The 18,509-nt window shown below is 40.9% G+C and overlaps 1 protein-coding gene across 1 annotated transcript; it reads left to right on the forward strand.

The window, feature by feature from the left end:
- Nucleotides 1-1,035: 1,035 nt before the first annotated feature.
- misp3 (MISP family member 3) lies at nt 1,036-17,753 on the forward strand. Its single transcript, XM_047364594.1, has 4 exons — nt 1,036-1,168; nt 8,782-11,162; nt 13,717-13,790; nt 16,393-17,753. The coding sequence occupies exons 2-4, from the start codon at nt 9,431-9,433 to the stop codon at nt 16,486-16,488; spliced, it is 1,902 nt and encodes a 633-aa protein (XP_047220550.1). The 5' UTR covers nt 1,036-1,168; nt 8,782-9,430; the 3' UTR covers nt 16,489-17,753.
- The last annotated feature ends 756 nt before the right edge of the window (nt 17,754-18,509 follow it).

Below are 18,509 nucleotides of genomic sequence, written 5' to 3' on the forward strand. Positions count from 1 at the left end.
GCTTCCACACTAACAGCATAATAAAAACAAGGGACAAGTTGTGAGGACGATTAAAGCGGGTTTAGAGATGCTGTAAAACATGGTAGTGGCAACATGCGAGGATGCTATATGAGTTTTATCTAAATTCAATTGTTTGTCAATAAAAGTCTTACTACGCATCATGAGCTTGTTGGTCTGTTTTAAAGCTAATCTTTTTAATACAGAATTAAACTAAATACAGAAATCATTCAGGGCTATACAGTGGTACAGGTGTTGCCACTTTCTGTAAGAAGGTCCTGGGTTTGAATCTTTTTGTGCAGAGTTTCTATATTCTCCCTGTGTATGAAAGGGTTTTCCCTGACATTTTCCCATCATCTCAAAACATTCTGTACATTTTCAGTTGCCTTGTGATAAACTAGAAACATGTTCAGTGTGTATCCTGCTTCCTGCCCACTGATCCCTGAAGACAGGATAAATATAAAATAAATGCATAATAAAAAAAATCATTATTTTTCAACCAAATATTACATAATAATCATTAATAATAAATAAAAAAAATAATAACAATAATAATAATAATAGTAATAGAACCCAACCCTGTTGTATTAAATAAACCCAGGGCTGTACTGAACCATTTTTGGCCCGGGACTATGTTAGCAACCTAACCTAAATTGGATTGTTTTTAACCCAGCGGATTATACAGGGTGTGCCCCGCCTCTTCCCCATGGATGGATGGGTGGATGGATGGATGGTTTATAAAGTGCAACACTTTAGACATTAATGTAGTCATAGTTCACTTTTGTTGTTTAAAAGGGTGACTAGTTGGACACTAACTACCTCTTCCTTTCCTCCCAGATGTAAAATCATGACGCCTCTCTGGCGTATTGTTTCATTTACTTACACACTCTGATATTGTTAATCACTAACTGGATTAATACTTTACATTTTCAAATCCCCATAAGCCTTCAGCGCCTGTGTTCTTGCACACATGCTCTCTTTCTTCCCTGTGTATTAGTGAATGTGCATGCATGCGGTGCAAGGAAGGTACGCACAATGGGAGGGAATACAATCGCTGGAGAACATAGCCATGAGCACAGATTCAATTTGTGTTGATGACCTGAAGCAAGTGAGCATTTTCAGGTCTTTGTTTCTGTCATTCAGAGGCAGATGGAAGGCGGTTTGCTGGCAGGTATGTACAACTGCAATCTAGTATTCTTCTAAGGTCTTCTTTGGTCTAATAGGAAATTATTGAACACAGATCTAATATATAGCTGCCAGAGAAACGAACTGCAGTACAGGAACTTAACAACTGAGGCAAATGAGAATTTTTTTTTTAAACTGAATAGAAAGAGACTGAAATATACACAGAATTGCTTAAAACAATCAATTTGATAACAGCAGAATTCTAGCTGAGGACAGACTAAATTGATTTTGCTTTTTGCTGACTGGCCTTAGATCTTAAACTGCCTTTGGACACAGCTGATCACAGAAATTGGCACCAAGTTTATTTCTAAGGCCTTCTTGCAGCTGTGTTTTTAATAATGAACATCATTTTGCTGTTCTTTAACTCTAACACAAAATAAGGAAAACATGAGCCCATTATTTAAAGGAGCTCTAATCCACATTCTGAAACTCTTCGATTGAGGGAGTTTGACAAACTCCAATCTTCAGCTTTCTTTGTAGAGAATAAAACCAAACCGCATAGCTCATCAGGCGTAAAATGCCCTTTGTTTCCTAAAGCAAATTAGAAGAAGGGAAATGGCTCACTAGGCCATGAGACAGCATTCATAAACCACAGTAGTAAGATTATTATTAGCATGGCTCTGTATGTATAAGCAGTTTGATCTGCTGCTGTAGCCCAGCAGGATCTGTGTACCTATTCATACCCTTTATGAATGTTTTACAAAAAACACAAACTTCAGTGTGTTTTATTTGTATTATATGTGATAGACCAACACAATGCTGTCCATGACTATGAAGTAGAAAGAAAAGCTACATTGTTTTCAGTATTATTTACAAATAGAAATCTGAAAAGTGTGGAGTATATGTGTATTCAGCCTTCTTTGATCTGAAACCAAATAATAAAATCCTGCGCAACAAATTGCTTAAGCAGTCACCTCACCTGTAAACAGAGTCCATGTGGGTGTAGATTGATCTCATTATAATCCAGCTGTTCTGAGAAGGCCTCAAAGGTTTGTTAGAGAACATTAGAGAGCGAACAGCCTCATAAAGACCAACAGACAGGTCAAGTTTTCAAACCTACCAGCATGAGTCAGGCAGGAGCCAGGAGGGCATTAATTACAGAAGCAGTCAAGAGGCATACGGTAACTCTGGAGGAACTGCAGGGAATCACAGCTCAGGTAGGAGATTCTGTGGTGAAGACAAGAATTAGTCATGCACCCAAAAGGATGCCAACATGAACTTTTTGGCCTATACACAAAAAACTATCTCTGTGGTTAAAAACTATCTTTGCACATCATTCTGAACATTCAACAGCTAAACATGGTGGTGGCATTATCAGCAGGGTCAGGGACACTGTGGGAGCTGGTGGGGACATGGATGGAGCCAAATAGGGGACTCCTGGAAGGAAACCTGCTGGAGACTTAGAAGGCCTGTGGTGAAGATTCACCTTCCAGCAGGAAACTGTCCTAAACACACAGCCAGAGAAACAATGGACTGATTTGGATTGAAGCTTATTTGAATGTTAGAATAATTCAGTCATAAATCAAATGGAGAATATTTGATAAGAATTGAAACTTGATGTTTACAGATGCTCTCTATCCTATCTGACGAAGTTTGAGCTATTTAGCAAAGAAGAGCTGCGATACAAATCTCTAGATTTGCAAAACTGATAGAGATACCAAAAGACTTGAGGCTGGAAATGTATGGAGGGTTAAAAGATACAAAATAAAAAATTATATCTATATATATATATATATATATATATATATATATATATATATATATATATATAATGAAACAAATAAATGTGAATGCTAAGAATACTAAACCAGATCCCTTGTCCAGACAGTTTTCACCCTCTAAGGGAGAGTCCGAGCCTGACTCCATTCTCTCTCCATCATGCATAGCTGGCTCATTAACATGGGGTTTGGATGATAGGATTAGACAGGCCCAACAGATCGAGCCTGACCCAGGTGGTGGTCCCCCAGGTCGCCTTTATGTACCCACCAACTTAAGATCTCAGGTTATCTTATGGGAGCATTCATCAAGGTTTTCCGGGCATCCCGGTTCAAGTCGAACCATAGCCCGGTTTCGCAGGTATTTTTGGTGGCCCACCCTTAATCGGGATGTGGTAGAGTTTGTTTCTGCATGTACTACATGCGCCAGAAATAAGTCCTCCTATAGGCCCCCTGCCAGACTTCTTCAGCCCCTTTCAGTACCTTGTCGTCCCTAGTCACACATAGCCTTAGATTTTGCCGCCAAAACAGCCAGACTCCTCACCAATCATGTTTTTCGTTTACATGGTATACCCTCAGAAATAGTCTCTGACAGAGGTCCCCAATTCATCTCGCAAGTCTGGTGAGATTTTTGCACAGCTCTTGGAGCTGAGTCCAAGCTGTCTTCAGGGTTCCATCCTCAAGCAAACGGTCAATGTGAAAGATTAAACCAGGAAATGGAGAACATTCTACGGTGTTTATGTAACAACAACCCTACTTCTTGGAGCAAACATCTGGTCTGGGTAGAATATGCCCACAACAGCCATGTCTCCGTAGCCACAGGTCTGTCTCCTTTTGAGGCTTCCTGTGGTTACCAACCCTCTCTTCTTCCTACTAGCATCCCTGACCGGATCCTTCCCTCTATCCAGACCCACTTATGACAATATAAGAGATTTTGGAACCAAACCAAATCCGCTCTCCAGCGCACATCAACCCAGAATAAGCGTTACGCTGATAGGAGGAGTGTTCCTGCCCCACCCTGGCCAAGAAGTATGGCTATCTTCTCAAACTTTCCCCTAAAGGCTTTTTCTAAGAAGCTGGCACCCCGCTTCTTAGGTCCTTTCAAGGTGGACACTGTGCTCAGTCCTTCCTCAGTCTGCCTTAAACTATCCTCTCATTACCAAGTTCAACCCGTTTTTCATGTATCTCAGATCAAGCCCGTCATCACCAGTCCATTGTGCCCTCCGTCCAGGTCCTCTCCACCCGCCCAGGACATTGATGGCCATCCTGCCTACTCAGTCCGTAAGATAGTGGACTCTAGGCTTAGGGGGCGTGGTTTACAGTATCTTGTGCACTTGGAGTGTTACGGCCCAGAGCACTGCCTATGGGTGCCTCGCAGCTTCATCCTGGACCCCGCCCTCATCTCGGATTTTGAAGCTTCTACTAATACTTCCACCAGCCGGCCGCCAGGGGGCGTGCGTCCGTTAAGGGGGGGATAATGTCAGAATCCATGGTGGTTGTGTGCAGGTTATGTGTGTGCTGTGCTGTTTTTTTCTGTTTCTCCATTTTAGGGTGTGACGGGCAGTTGCTTCTACACAGGAGTTCCTCATCTGTCAGCAATCAGCTGGGCTTCTTTAGGGAGTGGAGAGCCAGAGGAAGGCGTCAGCTCATTGTTGTTCAGTCAGTGGTAAACGGCTTGACCCCTGCTTCTATGCAGTTTTGCTATCCTTGAAAATTAATCGTTTCATTTGTCTGCCTTGATCTACAGATCCAGCCTTGTCGGGTGTTTCATGGATTTTTCTGCACCAGCAGTCTTGAGTCATTTCTGAAGGAGTGTGAAATCTCAAAGTCTTCGACTTCGACTTATGGTCCCTGTTCTATTCTCCATCTCCAAGCCCAGCCTCTCAAAGAACTCACCAAGCCTAACTCAGAGGAGTATTCACTTACCTGTCCACCTCCAACGTCCCCCTCAAGACACAGCAGAGCTTCGCCGCAGAAAAAGGGACAAAACCAACTGGAGATTACTGGAACAAGCCCGCTCACTGCCTGCCAACCACAGACACTGTGGAGAAGGACTTATTCCCCCGCCGTCTAGCTCAAACCACCAACTCAGTAAGTCTGCCGAGAAATACCTATACTGCAAGATCCAATATTTGAGTTTTGAATCCATCTAAATTTGTCTCCTTCTCCCACATGCCTAAATTAATTCCAGTCCAATCCACTGACCCAGTCCTGGTTCCTGTTCATCCACTCCCTGGCTTTAAGAATAAATCATTTCAAAACAAACTCTGCTTCTCGTGATTGTGTGTTATCAGAGTCTTAAACCCACCATTATGACAACATGGACCAGCAGCAGCAGACACAAGGGATGATTCAAGATCTGAAGACACTACCTGGTGTGTCATTTTGTTTAACTTTATATTAGAATCTTTAGAGAAACATGTATTTGAATATATCGTATGCACCTGTAATTTATCGTATTTTAATAGTAATAATAATTTTGGTTATTAGTATGATTAATAATAAAAAATATAATTTTGGATTTTTAATCATTAACAATAACTGCCGATATCTGCTGAGCCTTGATCTGTTTAGCAGCAGCATCAACAACCTTTTCTTTGGCGATCCTTTCACATCAGATGGTCTGAAAAGCGTGGCTGTAGACTCTGCTTCAAACTTCTCCTTCCACTGGAAGATAACAGGACCTCTGATATCATTTCTCTTGCGACATCAGACCGCTGATATCAGAGGCAAACTACTTCAAACAAGAAGTTTGAAGCAGTTTGCCTAAAAGTCCTCCGATTACAACTGACTGTGCTCTGTTGGACCAGCCCATCCATCCCTCGTCAATTTTCCAGCTTAGATCCAGGCAGCTCTGATCCTCTTTCCTGCAGGAAAGTAGTGCAGACTAACAGCTGCTGTCGTAGTATTGCTGCCACCACCCGCTATGCACGGTTTCACCATATTAACATCTGAACCATTTATCACGACACTCACACAGTGAATGACTGGAGACTTTCCCGTAGACCTCATTTCTGGGTGACATTGGACTGGCAAAATTTAACAAGGAAATATGCTTATTTTGTGTCACAATTGTCTTTTATCATGCCTTTAATCCTAATATCATGTATATTACTTCCCAATTCCTTCAATATTAGGATGTTTTCTTTCAATTTCTGCATTTTGGGAAACACCTGTCACAGGCACTTTCAGGCAAAGCTTCATTTCACAAAAAAACCGAAATGAATCTATTATGACAGGATGTGCCAGTCTACTAAAATAACTGAAAGTAGCTGACACTTAATATGTGGACATTCCACATGTCTCACTGATTTTTAAACCAGGAATCAGATATAATGTCTTCTTTACACTGAACAGTAACTGTATGGGAGTGAATACAGCCCAATATTCCCCCATATTCCTCCTAAGCCTGACACCAATAGGGAACATTTCATAATAGGCTCTGAATGGAGCCCTCTGTGCACATAATAAGCTGCTTCTGGACCTGCTCATTTCCAAAAAAAAAAAAAAACAAAGTCTGTCGTATAAAAGGACTCCAGGAAACTGTAATTCTCTTTCCAGTCTGGAAACACTCCTTGAAATGATAGTGGTGTGCTGTGTCTGCCACAGCAAGAAGTAGAGTGCGCAATTTCACAAACGACAGTCCAGATACTACATGCACTTTGAACACAGTCTGCAACTGGTGAATGCCGCACCGCTCTGTTGTGGATTTCCTTCTGCTGTTATTATTGTTCCCACACTGTTCTCCATTCTTTTTGTCTTGCGCCCCTCTATTTGGCCTTATTATGTCCATGTGAAGGATTGTGTATTATTTGTCCTTCCATCCCAGTTCATTAAACATTTGTCATCCCCAAAGCTGTGACCCACATTTCTCTTAATGATCAGAATCCAGACTGGCTAAAGTGGCTCGGCAAGGATCACTGGTGATGGGGATTTGTTAGGATGTTGACTGGAAGTCTGCATGCGTGTGAGCACAGCTCATCCAAAGCAATGAGTTGAAGGGCAATAATGTGGACACAGGGCAGGAATGTGTGTTTGTTAAAATAACAAGATTCAAGCATAGCTGGAGTTCAAAACAATCAGTGAAGCCTTTAGGCTGTGTGGGTGTGTGTGTATCTTATCCTGAGCTATTCCCCAGCCTGTAAGATGATTAAAGAAATGTGTGCTCAGCGAAAAACTTTATTCACTCCACGCGCAGGGGAGCAGTCGCTGCCTTGGAGCCAAAGCGATGTTCAGTGTTATAACCAACCTCCTGTCGATTGGGAGCGCTCTTTCTCTGCCGTGAAAGAAGGCAGAACAAAACAGAGCTTCACACTAACTATTATTTACATATTCAACTCCAATGAAAGGATTTCAGCAAATAATGAGATCTAAGATAAATTACCCTGACATCATAAGACTGCAATAAAGTGATTCATAAAAATATTCTTATTTTTTTTTTTATTGCATTGCAACTGGAAAACTAGGATGTTGTTTGATGAATCAACCCAAAACAGTGCTTCAAATCTTTTTCATCAATTCGGACCAGCTCCCTTGTCCCTGACTAAAAGTATCCCCTAAGCAGAAGGTTGCCACCACCATTTCTTTACAATGAGAATGTAGTGATGTGCAGTGTCAGTTTCATACTGCATAGTTTTTCATTAAGGCTGAAATTTTCACCTATGGTCTCTTGTGACAAGCGTACCTTCCTACACATTTCTGCTGTCCCTGCATGGCTTGTGGCAAACTGCAAACAGGACTTATTATTCCTTTCTTCTTGGAATGTGTCATAAAGGAAAGATTTGTCTAACAAACCTCCGAGGCCTTCACAGAACAGCTGACAATAAATCACAAATGTATTGTGACAAAATGTAAAAGAGTTAAAGGGGTATGGATAACTCTTGCAAGGCACTGTAACTGTAATTTTGCTTCAAAACCAAATTTTTCATGCTTACCATACAGATTCTAACTTTTGTTCTTGTTATGTGTATTTAAGAAAATGTTGAATCTCTTAGATAGACAGTTGGTCCCTGAATCTCTAGCGTTACCATTAACCCTTAAAGTTACCCAATCAGGCCACGACTGATCTTTAGCTGAAAAGAATGTAAGCTTTTCTTGTTTGTTTAAAAGAGACAATGCATATTAATGAACATATCCTTGTAAATATCTTAGAATTAGTAAAAAGGCTACTTTGCCTCTGTAGTCCCCAGTTGGTCAGATACAAACAAATAAGAAAAAAAAACACAGCATTAGAAACAATCAATTCACAATGCAAACGAGAGAAAATATAATGTCAATGAGTAGGTATCGACATGACAATTCAAGCACACACAGAATATTTAGACACCATTTGTTTTATTATTTGCTGTGCATAATTACAAATCTGACAGCCAGCAAGGCAGCCCCACAGCAGGACTTAGTTCTGAGGTAATGGCATCTGATTAGTCCTCATTTACATACCCATCAGCAATTTGACAACTAGGTGCTCATTGACATGTGTTTGTTAGAGTTCTCCCTAAGATATTTAAGTTTAGTAGGAACAAAAATTGTTCATATCAAAACATCAATTTAAGCTCTGATAGTTTTCAATGAGATACATGTTGTTCAAATTCTAGATATGTACAGAAGTCAGACTTTAAGTTCTTACATTTGTGTAGTGTATTTCCTTTGAAATGTGTGTTCCTGCGTGATCAGCATGGACCAAGTGAAACATGAATGTGCAAATGAAAGATAGCATTCAGCATTTCACGATTTCTGCACAATAAATGTCACACTGAATAGAGATGATTATTCATTCAGCGGTGCAGACGCTGCAATAATAGCATTAAAAGGGACTGACAATGTTCTGTTGTTAAACTCTGCTAATCACCATCCTGCTCCCCTCTTTGCTCCCCCATGCTTTCAGGGCCGACTCACTGGCCAGAGGCCCAACAACCTGATTGCTCAAAACATTTTACATCAGCAGTCCCGCTGCCATGGAAACAAAGCCCACAACCTGGCAGGAGCAAGGTCCCTTCAATTCTCTAGTCAAGATGCAGGGTGAAGAGGGTGCAACCATGGGCCACAGTGTTTCTCTGCAAGATAGAAAAGCCCCCAAGGCAATGCCTGAGGAGGACTTAGATGTCCCGGAACCTGGAGCCAAAGTCGAAGCTGTACAGAGAAGCCAGGCAATCAAGATAATAGAAATGGTTGATGTAATTAAAATTGAAAACCAGAAATCTGCAGGTATTAGCCAGTGCACTCTGAGAGAGACACGAGGAGCTATAATAGAATTAAAATAAAGACCTGAAAAGTTATCTTACGCTCAAGAGGAATCTAAAAAAGCAGATAATCTCTTTGAGGATAATTTCACACCTCCACCGCCACTCAATGCCTTATCAGAGGTAGAGTATGGTGAGAAAGAGGGGTTTTCCAGCCTGGAGGGTGAGGTGGGGGAGTGGATCAGTGAAGCTGAACCAATTGAAGACAATCGAGACTGCCCAAAGACACCCAAATGTCTTGCGCCAGCTCATCAGGAAGTAGACATAAAATCAAAGTTGAATTCAACAAGCGTGATGAATGCTGACATTTGTACCAATAAAACGGAAACTTTTACATCCCAATCAGCCAAACACTGTCTCTCTGACATCAACAGCTCAGATGACAGAAACAACCTAAACTCTCCTCCTTTTGCTGATGAAAGTGAAGAAGAAGAGGCAAAAAGTACAGACATAACAACTTGTCAGCATCATTCAGATACACGAGAGTTGAGCTGCGTTGGTTTCCAACCTTCATGTTCTGATCCTGAAGAAACAGACTCAGTCCTGCCTGCAAGTGGCTCATTCAGACAGGAGGAGGCAGTGTCACCACAAAGCCAGTCTGAGCTCTGTCACAAGGGCCAAAACCAGGAAACTGAACAACAGGTGTTTGGCCAGGGATCTCCACCTGACTCTGCAGTTACCATGGAGCTGGCCAATCAGGGCGGGGAAGCCTCTCAAGGCCATAGTTGCGTTGCAGCTGTAAGAGAAAGGAGCAGCAGGGTGGGGGAGAGGACTGAGGGTGAAAACGAGCAAACAGGTGGAGTGAAAGGACAGTATAAGAGCAGAGTTAAAAAGAGCAAGGTGGCTGTGAGGTCACAGAGCGAAGGGCTTTTCAGGTATCTCCAGGCAGTCCAAACACAGGAGCCTAAGGCAGAAAACAGCTGTGGTATACCTCTTAAAGCCAACAGAGACACCAGGATGAGGACTGATATGTCAGAAGATAGCCAGAGTGACAGTGGAGTGTCAGCAGACTTCCACTCAAACAGCACGGTATACAGCAGCACCAGCATGTCTGCAGACTCTCCAAGCCCTGTCTCCATGGAGACCCCCATCGAGAGGGAGATCAGACGAGCCATAGAGCGTGAGCAAAGCCTGAGAAGGTCCAGAGGACTTCCAAACCCACGCACCTCTCCAGAGTACGTAGAAGTTCCTCTAAGAAAAAGTCTTTCTAGCCAGTCTGTATCTCCCAAGTGGTCCCAGAACAAGGACAGGGAGTTTGCAGGCAAAAAGATGCAGCAAGAGATCCACGAAGAGTCTCAGCGGGAGCAAGATCTGGTCAAAATTGGGAAAATTCCAGGTTTCTATGACAAAGGCACAATCCGCCAAATAAAAGAAAGGAAACAGCTCTTTGAGACCCTGCGGATATCTCCAGAACCTCCATTGACAATCTCACCTAAATGTAAGACCCCGTCCTGGTCGTCTAACAGCAGTGAAGATTTGAATTTAACTCTGGAAAGTCAAGATTCTGGGACATCCACCCCAGAACAGACCTACATGGAGAGGAAACCCATGATGTCCAATCCCTCACAAAGCCAAACCTCTTCCAAAGGTTTAGACTACTCCAGTCTCCGAGGGCCAAACTTTTCCGAAGGGACCGGTTGTCAGATCATCATCATAGAAAATGGCCTAACTGTTCCAGCACAGAAACACTACAAAGTTAAAGAAGAGGCAGAGGCAATTCCAGAAACTAAAAACAGTTTCAATTCATCAGACAAGACAAGAGGGCACGATGGGCTGATGAAGACAAAGAAGGAATGGGAGGAGAAGGAGGTGGCAGCATCAAAGGGGAACCCCTTTTTTAAGCTCCGCTCCTCAGCTAATTTAGACAAAGTGAGGCAGGATATCCAGGAGACCAAAGAGAGGGAGAAGGAGCTCCACAGCTTGCGGCTCAGCCTGTATGGGGGCATCGACCTAGCCGAAGAACCCTCAAAGAAAGAAATGCCAGCTCCTGGGCCACTGTCCAATGGAAGAAGTGAATCATATGAAGGTTAGTGGATCAATTATTGTTCAAACTGATGCTGCATGTGGCAGGAAAAGGTTTTTATGTGTACCTGTGAGGGGGTATAGATTCTTTTTTTCACCATTGGAAAAATGATGAATACATCCCTCTGAAACTGCTTCTGCCACCATATTACTTTATTTCTCTCCCATCAGTGGAAAATCTCAAAGATTTCCAAATGAGAGTTAGCTCTTTTCCAAAATATTCGGGCCTGTCAAACTAATAACAAAAGCTGTGAAAGGGAAAATCACGGGTCATTTAGCTATACTGTGTCCAAAAGCAGGAAAGTTTGTTGTAGAAAAAGACTATCTGAAGCTTAAATTCATTAGTAGGTAAAGAAAGCCTCTGTTTTTAACTTAGCATAGAGTTTATGGAATTAGGTTGACAAAGGTAAAGGGAATGGATGCTCATCAGCCTTGTTATGTTCCAAACATCTCCACCAATCGGTCGGTGGATGGATGGTTGGATGGATGGATGGATGGATGGATGGAAGGATGGATGGATGGATGGATGGATGGATGGATGGATGGATGGGAGGGAGAGAGAGAGAGAGAGAGAGAGAGAGAGAAGGAGTCATCAAGGATGACCCAACTCAAACTGTTGAGAATATGCACTGTTACGATTGGACTTTGAAATAAATACCAAAAAGTTAAACTGACTGCAACAAGACAAAAACAAGACAAACTTGAAAAGGCAGATAAATCTTAGTACGGAGCAGAATATTAAGGGCATAACAAGACATCCTACTCATGTTGGGACACTATACACTATGTTGGGTTCACAGAAATGAGATGAGACAGCATTTTAGCAATATTCTTTTACAGAGATCAGCTTAAAACCCAAACTGTGCTTTGTAGAATCTATAACAATTTTAGAAAAAGTTCATGTGTAACTAGTCCATAATCAGAGGTTTTAACGCTTATCTCAAACTAAAGTCATCCTACAGCCACTAAAGTAATGAAAATGTTCCTTTTTGTGCAAATAAAATAAAGGTTCCACAAATCTCAAACTGTGTTTTAAGGAACCACTGGAATAAAGGTTTTATTCTAAGGTCTAAGTATTTTAGATTTTAAACTAGAGATTAGAGAGATTAAATGCAGCCAAGACTTAATTAAACAAAACTTTAAAGAAGCCAATCTGTTAGCATCAACAGGAATATGTGAAGCAGATGCCAGCATTGTTGTCATAGCAACTAACGTGTTGCTGATTACAGTGTTCTCACAGAGTTTGCAAATCGTTTGGATCTGTCTATTATTCTGCCACCGTTTCCTGTTTCTACCATGTACCTAAAATGCTTCTACACAAATAATTTTAAACTATTGGGAGCTTCATAAATGTTAATGAAGAAATGGTCTTAGTCAGTCTGATAATGTCTTTATTAGTCCAAACCTTCAACACAATAGGTCAATGACCCAAGAACTACTTCCTTTTCTTATTTCAAAAGATGCCTTGTTAGAACATAAATACAGGGTATCAAGCTTAAAGCACCCACCTTCTAATCCTGGGTTCACAATAATAATTTAAAATCACTTCACCTGACAGTCATATACTGACAGAAACTAAATAGCACCCAACTAGCAAGGGCCATGCCACAATGATATGAGGTTAAAGGCTTATTTAAGGAAGGGGCCAATGGGATGGATGGGTTGGGTGTGAGGCTGCTTCATATGGTGACACTCGAAGATGAAGGCTTTGGAGAGGAGACACAGCATGGGGGCGCTGTCTTCAGGAAATAGCTTTTCCCAAACCCATTTAGGACCCTGTAGGTGGAACCTGGAACAAAGAAGAGTGGATAGAGATGAATGAGACTAGTAAGTAGGGAGAGGGATGAGGGTGATGGGATGAAGAGGAGGATGAGGAGAGATGGGGTTGAGTGTAAGGCAGGGTGGGGTTGAAAGAACGTGACGGTCTGTCGGATGGGTGAACTGGGTATGAGTAGACTGCTAGGTAATTAAAGGTGTGGTTGAGGTTTGGCCCTGCACCCAATCCCAAATTAACTTCATGTTGGGAGACAGACCTCACTTTGATGAGAGATATTTCCAGATGTTGATATCCCAGGAACCCTTGGCCTCAAGACCACGTTACATCTCTACTAAATACATATTTTGCCCTTTGTTAACTGTATGAAGTGGGAGCCATTTTAAAAAGAGTCCTGAAGGGTTACAGTTCATCTCAGAGCTGGAAACCACAGCCTTGTTGTATGTTTGAGTGAGTTTATAGAATAAAAGGTTAATGGATAAAAGAATACAGCAGTCATTTCATTTTCAATAAAAGGGCTGAAATGACTAGGGTGTGCCACGGTGCAATTAAATGAGCAGGACACATTGTTCATTACATAACATTGTTCAATTGTGCAACCTTTTCATGCTCTTCAGTATCTACTACTATTCTTGGTTTGTAATGTATTGATGTTCAGTGAAATTTTTCTCATTATAATCGCTCTTAACCTTTATTGCCTCCTCATTAAACAGTGCTGTCAGCAGATACAGCATGCTACTTTTCCCTTCATGTTTATCCTGTAATAATTGCCTCTGTCTTGCAGGGCGGCAGTCAGTGGACAAGGTGTCTGCGTGGCCACTTGTCCAGAGTCAAGAGGATAAGATTTTCCACCCAGAGGTGTGTAAGCATTCTAGATTCCTTCCTTTCACAGCTGCTTGCTTCAGTTTTTAAGGGCTTTCCACTGTATGAATGGCTGGTACACTGTTTAGAACATGAAAATGTAGGCAAATCACCTCCTGGAGTCTCTGATTGCCACTAAGACAAGCAAAATAAAGCTTTTCTAACTGTGTTTATGTGTTAATTAAAACTATGCATTGGGGGTTAAAGCAGTTTCCTAGCAGCATGATTATGAACACTTCTGTAACTTTAATATATAATTATAATGGATAAGAATCTTTAGAGAGGATGTCAGCATTTTTTTTTTGCACTGAATATGGGACACAAATATCTGATAAGGTCCTGAACACACAGCAAGGCACTTATCTCCGCAGATAAGGGAAAGAAGGCAAACAGCCTTGTGAATGAGGCGGAGGGAAGAAAACATGGAATGTGGAAAGTGTGATTATATGTGAGCATGTGAGGAAGCATGTGTGTGTGCATGTGCATTCAAGTCCATAGAATAATAGAGGAGCCGGTTTGCATTCCTGCTGAGTTTTGTAACCTGTCTTGTCTCTTTGAAACTAATCTGTCTATGACTATTCTAGAATGCTGCTGTTTAATCTGGTGAGTCATTAAAGTGTGAGGCTTTAGCTGCAAGGTCTGATCTGACATCAGCATGATCATTTTACCCTCTTTCTTCTCTGTGCCTCCTGACTATCCCCCTCGGTCTGCTTAATGCATAGAGCTTTCGTCTGACATGAATTTAATTAGTAAGTAAGGATTCTGCAGGAGAGAATGGAACCCTGAATATGGCCCAGGATCAACATCGCATTAACTTCAGAATAGCTTACAGTGTTCTACCCTTCCAAAATAATGCACACTTTTTACCTCTGTAAAAGTGTGCGTGCCCCTTGAGTTTTTCCCTGTTTTGTCATATTACAACCAAAGATTTCAATGTATTTTATTGAGATTTTATGTTTAAGACCAACACAAATTGCTGCAGAATTGTAAACACTGAGGCAAAATGATACATGGCTTTCAAAGTCTTTCATGAATAAAGATTTGAGAAGTATTGTACCACCTTTGCACATCTAGCAGCAGACTTTAATCACTGTAGATGCCGGAGGTCACAAGGTCATTTTTATCAACATGTCATGTGTCTCATTTGTTCTTTGGGGTGTTTGAACTGCTGCCATGGGTCGGTGAAAGATGCTTGTAAGTCGTTTGGCAGAGCTCTGCTTGGCTTCTCGGATTGTATTGTTTATTTGGTTCCGTCCTACAAATCTGTCTTGAGGAAACACAAGCTGGAACGATGCTTAATTCTGGTTGGGTTGAGTCTATGCTCCACCTTCAGGAAGGCTTCAGCTGCACCGACTGAGATGTGTTTAAATATGCATGTTCAAACAATGATTTTGTTTTATATGTTGTTGTGTTGCATTCTTTCTTTGCAAAATAGCCCAAGCTCAGTTAATTAGACGGAAAACGTGTGATCAGCAATTTTCAAGTCTTGCCACAAATTGTCATTTGGACAGAGTCATCTGGACATGTCATTTGAACTTTAACTAGACCATTCATCAATAAAACTTTAATCTAAACCATTCCATTGTAGTTCTGGCTGTATGTTTAGTATCTTGCTGTGAGACAAAACTCCAGCCCAGTGTCGAGTCTTTTGCAGGTTTTATTCCAGGATTGTCCCGTATTTAGCTCCGTCCGTCTTTGTGTCAACTCTGACCAATTTCCCTGTCTCTGCTGAAGAAGAGCATTCTGACAGCATGATGCTGCATCACTATGTTTCACCGTAGGGATGATTGTGCCACACCTATAGGCCATATGGTTCAATATTGATTTCATCTGCTCAAAGCACCTTCTTCCACATGTTTGCTGTGTCCCTGCTTGTGGCAAACTTTAAATGGAACTTCTTATGAATTTCTTTCATCCATGGCCTTTTTTTCTTGCACCCCTTTAAAACACAGTTATGCTCTCATGAGCAAGGTTAGTTGTTGTCCTGTCAATGGATTCTCCAATCTGAGGTGTGGCTCTCTGCCGCTCCTCCAGAGTAACCAGTAATCTATAATAATAGAGATAATTCTCTAAATAATGCTGTTTTTGTCTGGCCAGTTATTCTATGTAGATGGCCATGTTTTGGTAAGTTTGCAGTTTTTATTTGCTGATGAAGGACTTAACAATGCTCCATGTGACGGTCAAAGCTTCAAAGATTGTTTTTATAACCTAACCCAGCTTTAAAAGTGTCTTTCTCCCTGACCTGTCGGCTGTGCTCCTTGGTCGTCATGATGCTGTTTGTTCACTAATGTTAACAAACCTCTGAGGTCTTCACAGAACAACTGGATTTATAATGAGATTAATTTATACATAGGTGGGCTCTATTTGTTAATTGGATGACTTTCTAAAAGAGCTAACTGATTTTCTTAGGTGTATCAGAGAAAAGGGGACTGAATACAACTGTAAGCCACACTTTTCAGGTTTAAAAAAGTAAATAAATTATAAAAATCTCTCTCCTTTTCCTTTCACTTGACATTAATGCATTCATTTTACTTCTTTATTTATCTGACTTTTCTTGTAAAATGTGCTTGACTCTCCTCTTCATCTGCTTTCCATTCAGATTCGCAAGAGTCCCCGAACTCCAAGACAAAAGAATCCTCTTGTGCAGCTGTGGGAGTCAGGCCAGGTCAACGGATGCAATCTGGAAGACGACTGAAGACCAGGGGGCATTCACAGAGACTTACATTTTCTTTAAGTAGGGGGTGAAATCAAAACAAATCTGTATAAAAAAGGAGGAAACACGAAGCAGGAGGGAGCAACAATGACAAAGAGGAAAGAACATGAAGGAAAATCAGAAAGAGGTCGAAGACTGAGGCATGAAAATGGGGCCAGGCGAACTGGGAGCACGAAAAATGGCAGTAGTATAAAAACACTGACGTTTTCTTCAGAAAAGAGGAGAGAAGAAAGACAATAAGACAGGCCACAATGTAGAACGTAAGATGTTGGCCTGCTTCTGATGCTACACAGATGAAAAGACAAAAAAATATTACTTAAAGAAAAGATGAAGATGATGAATAATGCAATGAAGACCAAAAAAGTTATAAAAAAGTAACTTTTAAATTGTGTTAAAGTTTTTTTATTTTGATTTTCTTAAATAATATTGGAATAATATATGTTAGTTGCAATTGTGAATTTTCCGAATAAATACACAGAAAGTATCTGTAACAAATTCCCAGGAGGAATTTTTTAAAGTGACTTAAATGCCTTTCATGCCTCTTGTTATCTCTGTAAGAAGAAACTATTCTTTTCATCATCTAACAAACATGTCCTGAAGACATATCCTTCAGTACAACGGGTGCATGCCTTTATTGGCAAGTGAGTCAGGAAAAAAAAAATAACAGAAATCAATATGGAGAGATCCAACTTATTCCGCTCCTTTTCCCTGGACAACAATTACTGCACTTTCATCAGCAAAAACAGACTGCACCACAATAGACATGACAAATGCTTCAGCGTGATTATTGTTCACCTCTAATCATACAAAAAGCTCCTCATAAGTGGATTCAGCAGGATTGGTTCTATTTCTTGTCTTCTTTCAGTTTACTTTTATCTTTTCAGCTTTCTTCTGGTGTTGCTCACAGTTTTATTCTTCATTTACTGTAGGCTTAAACAGCTAGTGTATGTGAGGGCACAACAATTGTTTGATGATGGGTTAGGTTAGGCCTGGGTCATGGTTGCATGGATGTATCCATCTTAATCTATTTCATCCTCTATGGAGTAAAGATGTGAAGTATTTAACCAATGCTTCTGGGTTGTGTACTTGAAATGCTGAGGGTGTAAAATTCAGGATAAGCAGCTGATACGCTATAATCACAAGGATTAAAAAAATGATAATATATTATTATAAAATATGAAAATGTATATAAAAAGAAGGAAGGGATTTACGAAGAAATCAGCTAATAAACAGAATAGGTTGATTTTTTTGCTTGAATAGTCCTGTTTTGTTCACACATCCTTACTGTGTGCTAATGTGTGTTGCTAAGGAAGAAATTGGCTATTTTCAGGATCAGTATGGTGTTAAAAATCAAATCAGTAAGCTCTGAGGTGTAAGAAACTATTCAAAATGAAAACCTGTGTGTTCCATGATACATCGGGGCATGTATTTGGTTCATTCAGGCTATGAGTGCACAAGAGAGAACAGATAGCAGGAAAGCTAAAAGAAGTACAACAGTGGCTCTGTTTTACCCTTTTGAGCTTTCAGCCTCTGTCTGTTGTGCAACATTCTGAATTTAGAAAAGTTGGCAGCCTTGTGGAAATCTCAGTCTGATGATTTAGTAATGCTAGCAGCACTAATTGTGCTAATAACTAAGATGCTAAAGCCAGTTTAATGATCGGTGCATCTCTAGTGACAAACATGACATGCAGTTACAGTGGACAATCTTAACTATTTCACACTTAGCTTAATTCCACCACAGAGCATTTCTTTGCCTCATACCACATCTGATCAGGTCCACAAATTAGCAAAACCAGAGGACCACCAACACAACCAAATGCAACTTCAACACCAGGTAATCTACTTGTTTAAGAGACCACCGGGGCATTAACACACTATAACATGTAAACATTCACTTATAAGGCAGCACCACACACTGGACACACTGCTGTTGTGCTGTTATCTGTTTTGTCTATGTGTTTATAACAGACATAACACACACACATATACGTGTGTGTGTGTTA

Source organism: Girardinichthys multiradiatus, chromosome 5, assembly GCF_021462225.1.
Source record: "Girardinichthys multiradiatus isolate DD_20200921_A chromosome 5, DD_fGirMul_XY1, whole genome shotgun sequence".
Taxonomy (NCBI): domain Eukaryota; kingdom Metazoa; phylum Chordata; class Actinopteri; order Cyprinodontiformes; family Goodeidae; genus Girardinichthys; species Girardinichthys multiradiatus.

Coding starts and splice junctions, on each gene's coding strand:
- misp3 (XM_047364594.1), top strand. CDS start 9,431: ATGAATGCTGACATTTGTACCAATAAAACGGAAACTTTTACATCCCAA. Junction 11,163..13,716: donor AAGAAGTGAATCATATGAAG/GTTAGTGGATCA, acceptor TCTGTCTTGCAG/GGCGGCAGTCAGTGGACAAG. Junction 13,791..16,392: donor ATAAGATTTTCCACCCAGAG/GTGTGTAAGCAT, acceptor CTTTCCATTCAG/ATTCGCAAGAGTCCCCGAAC.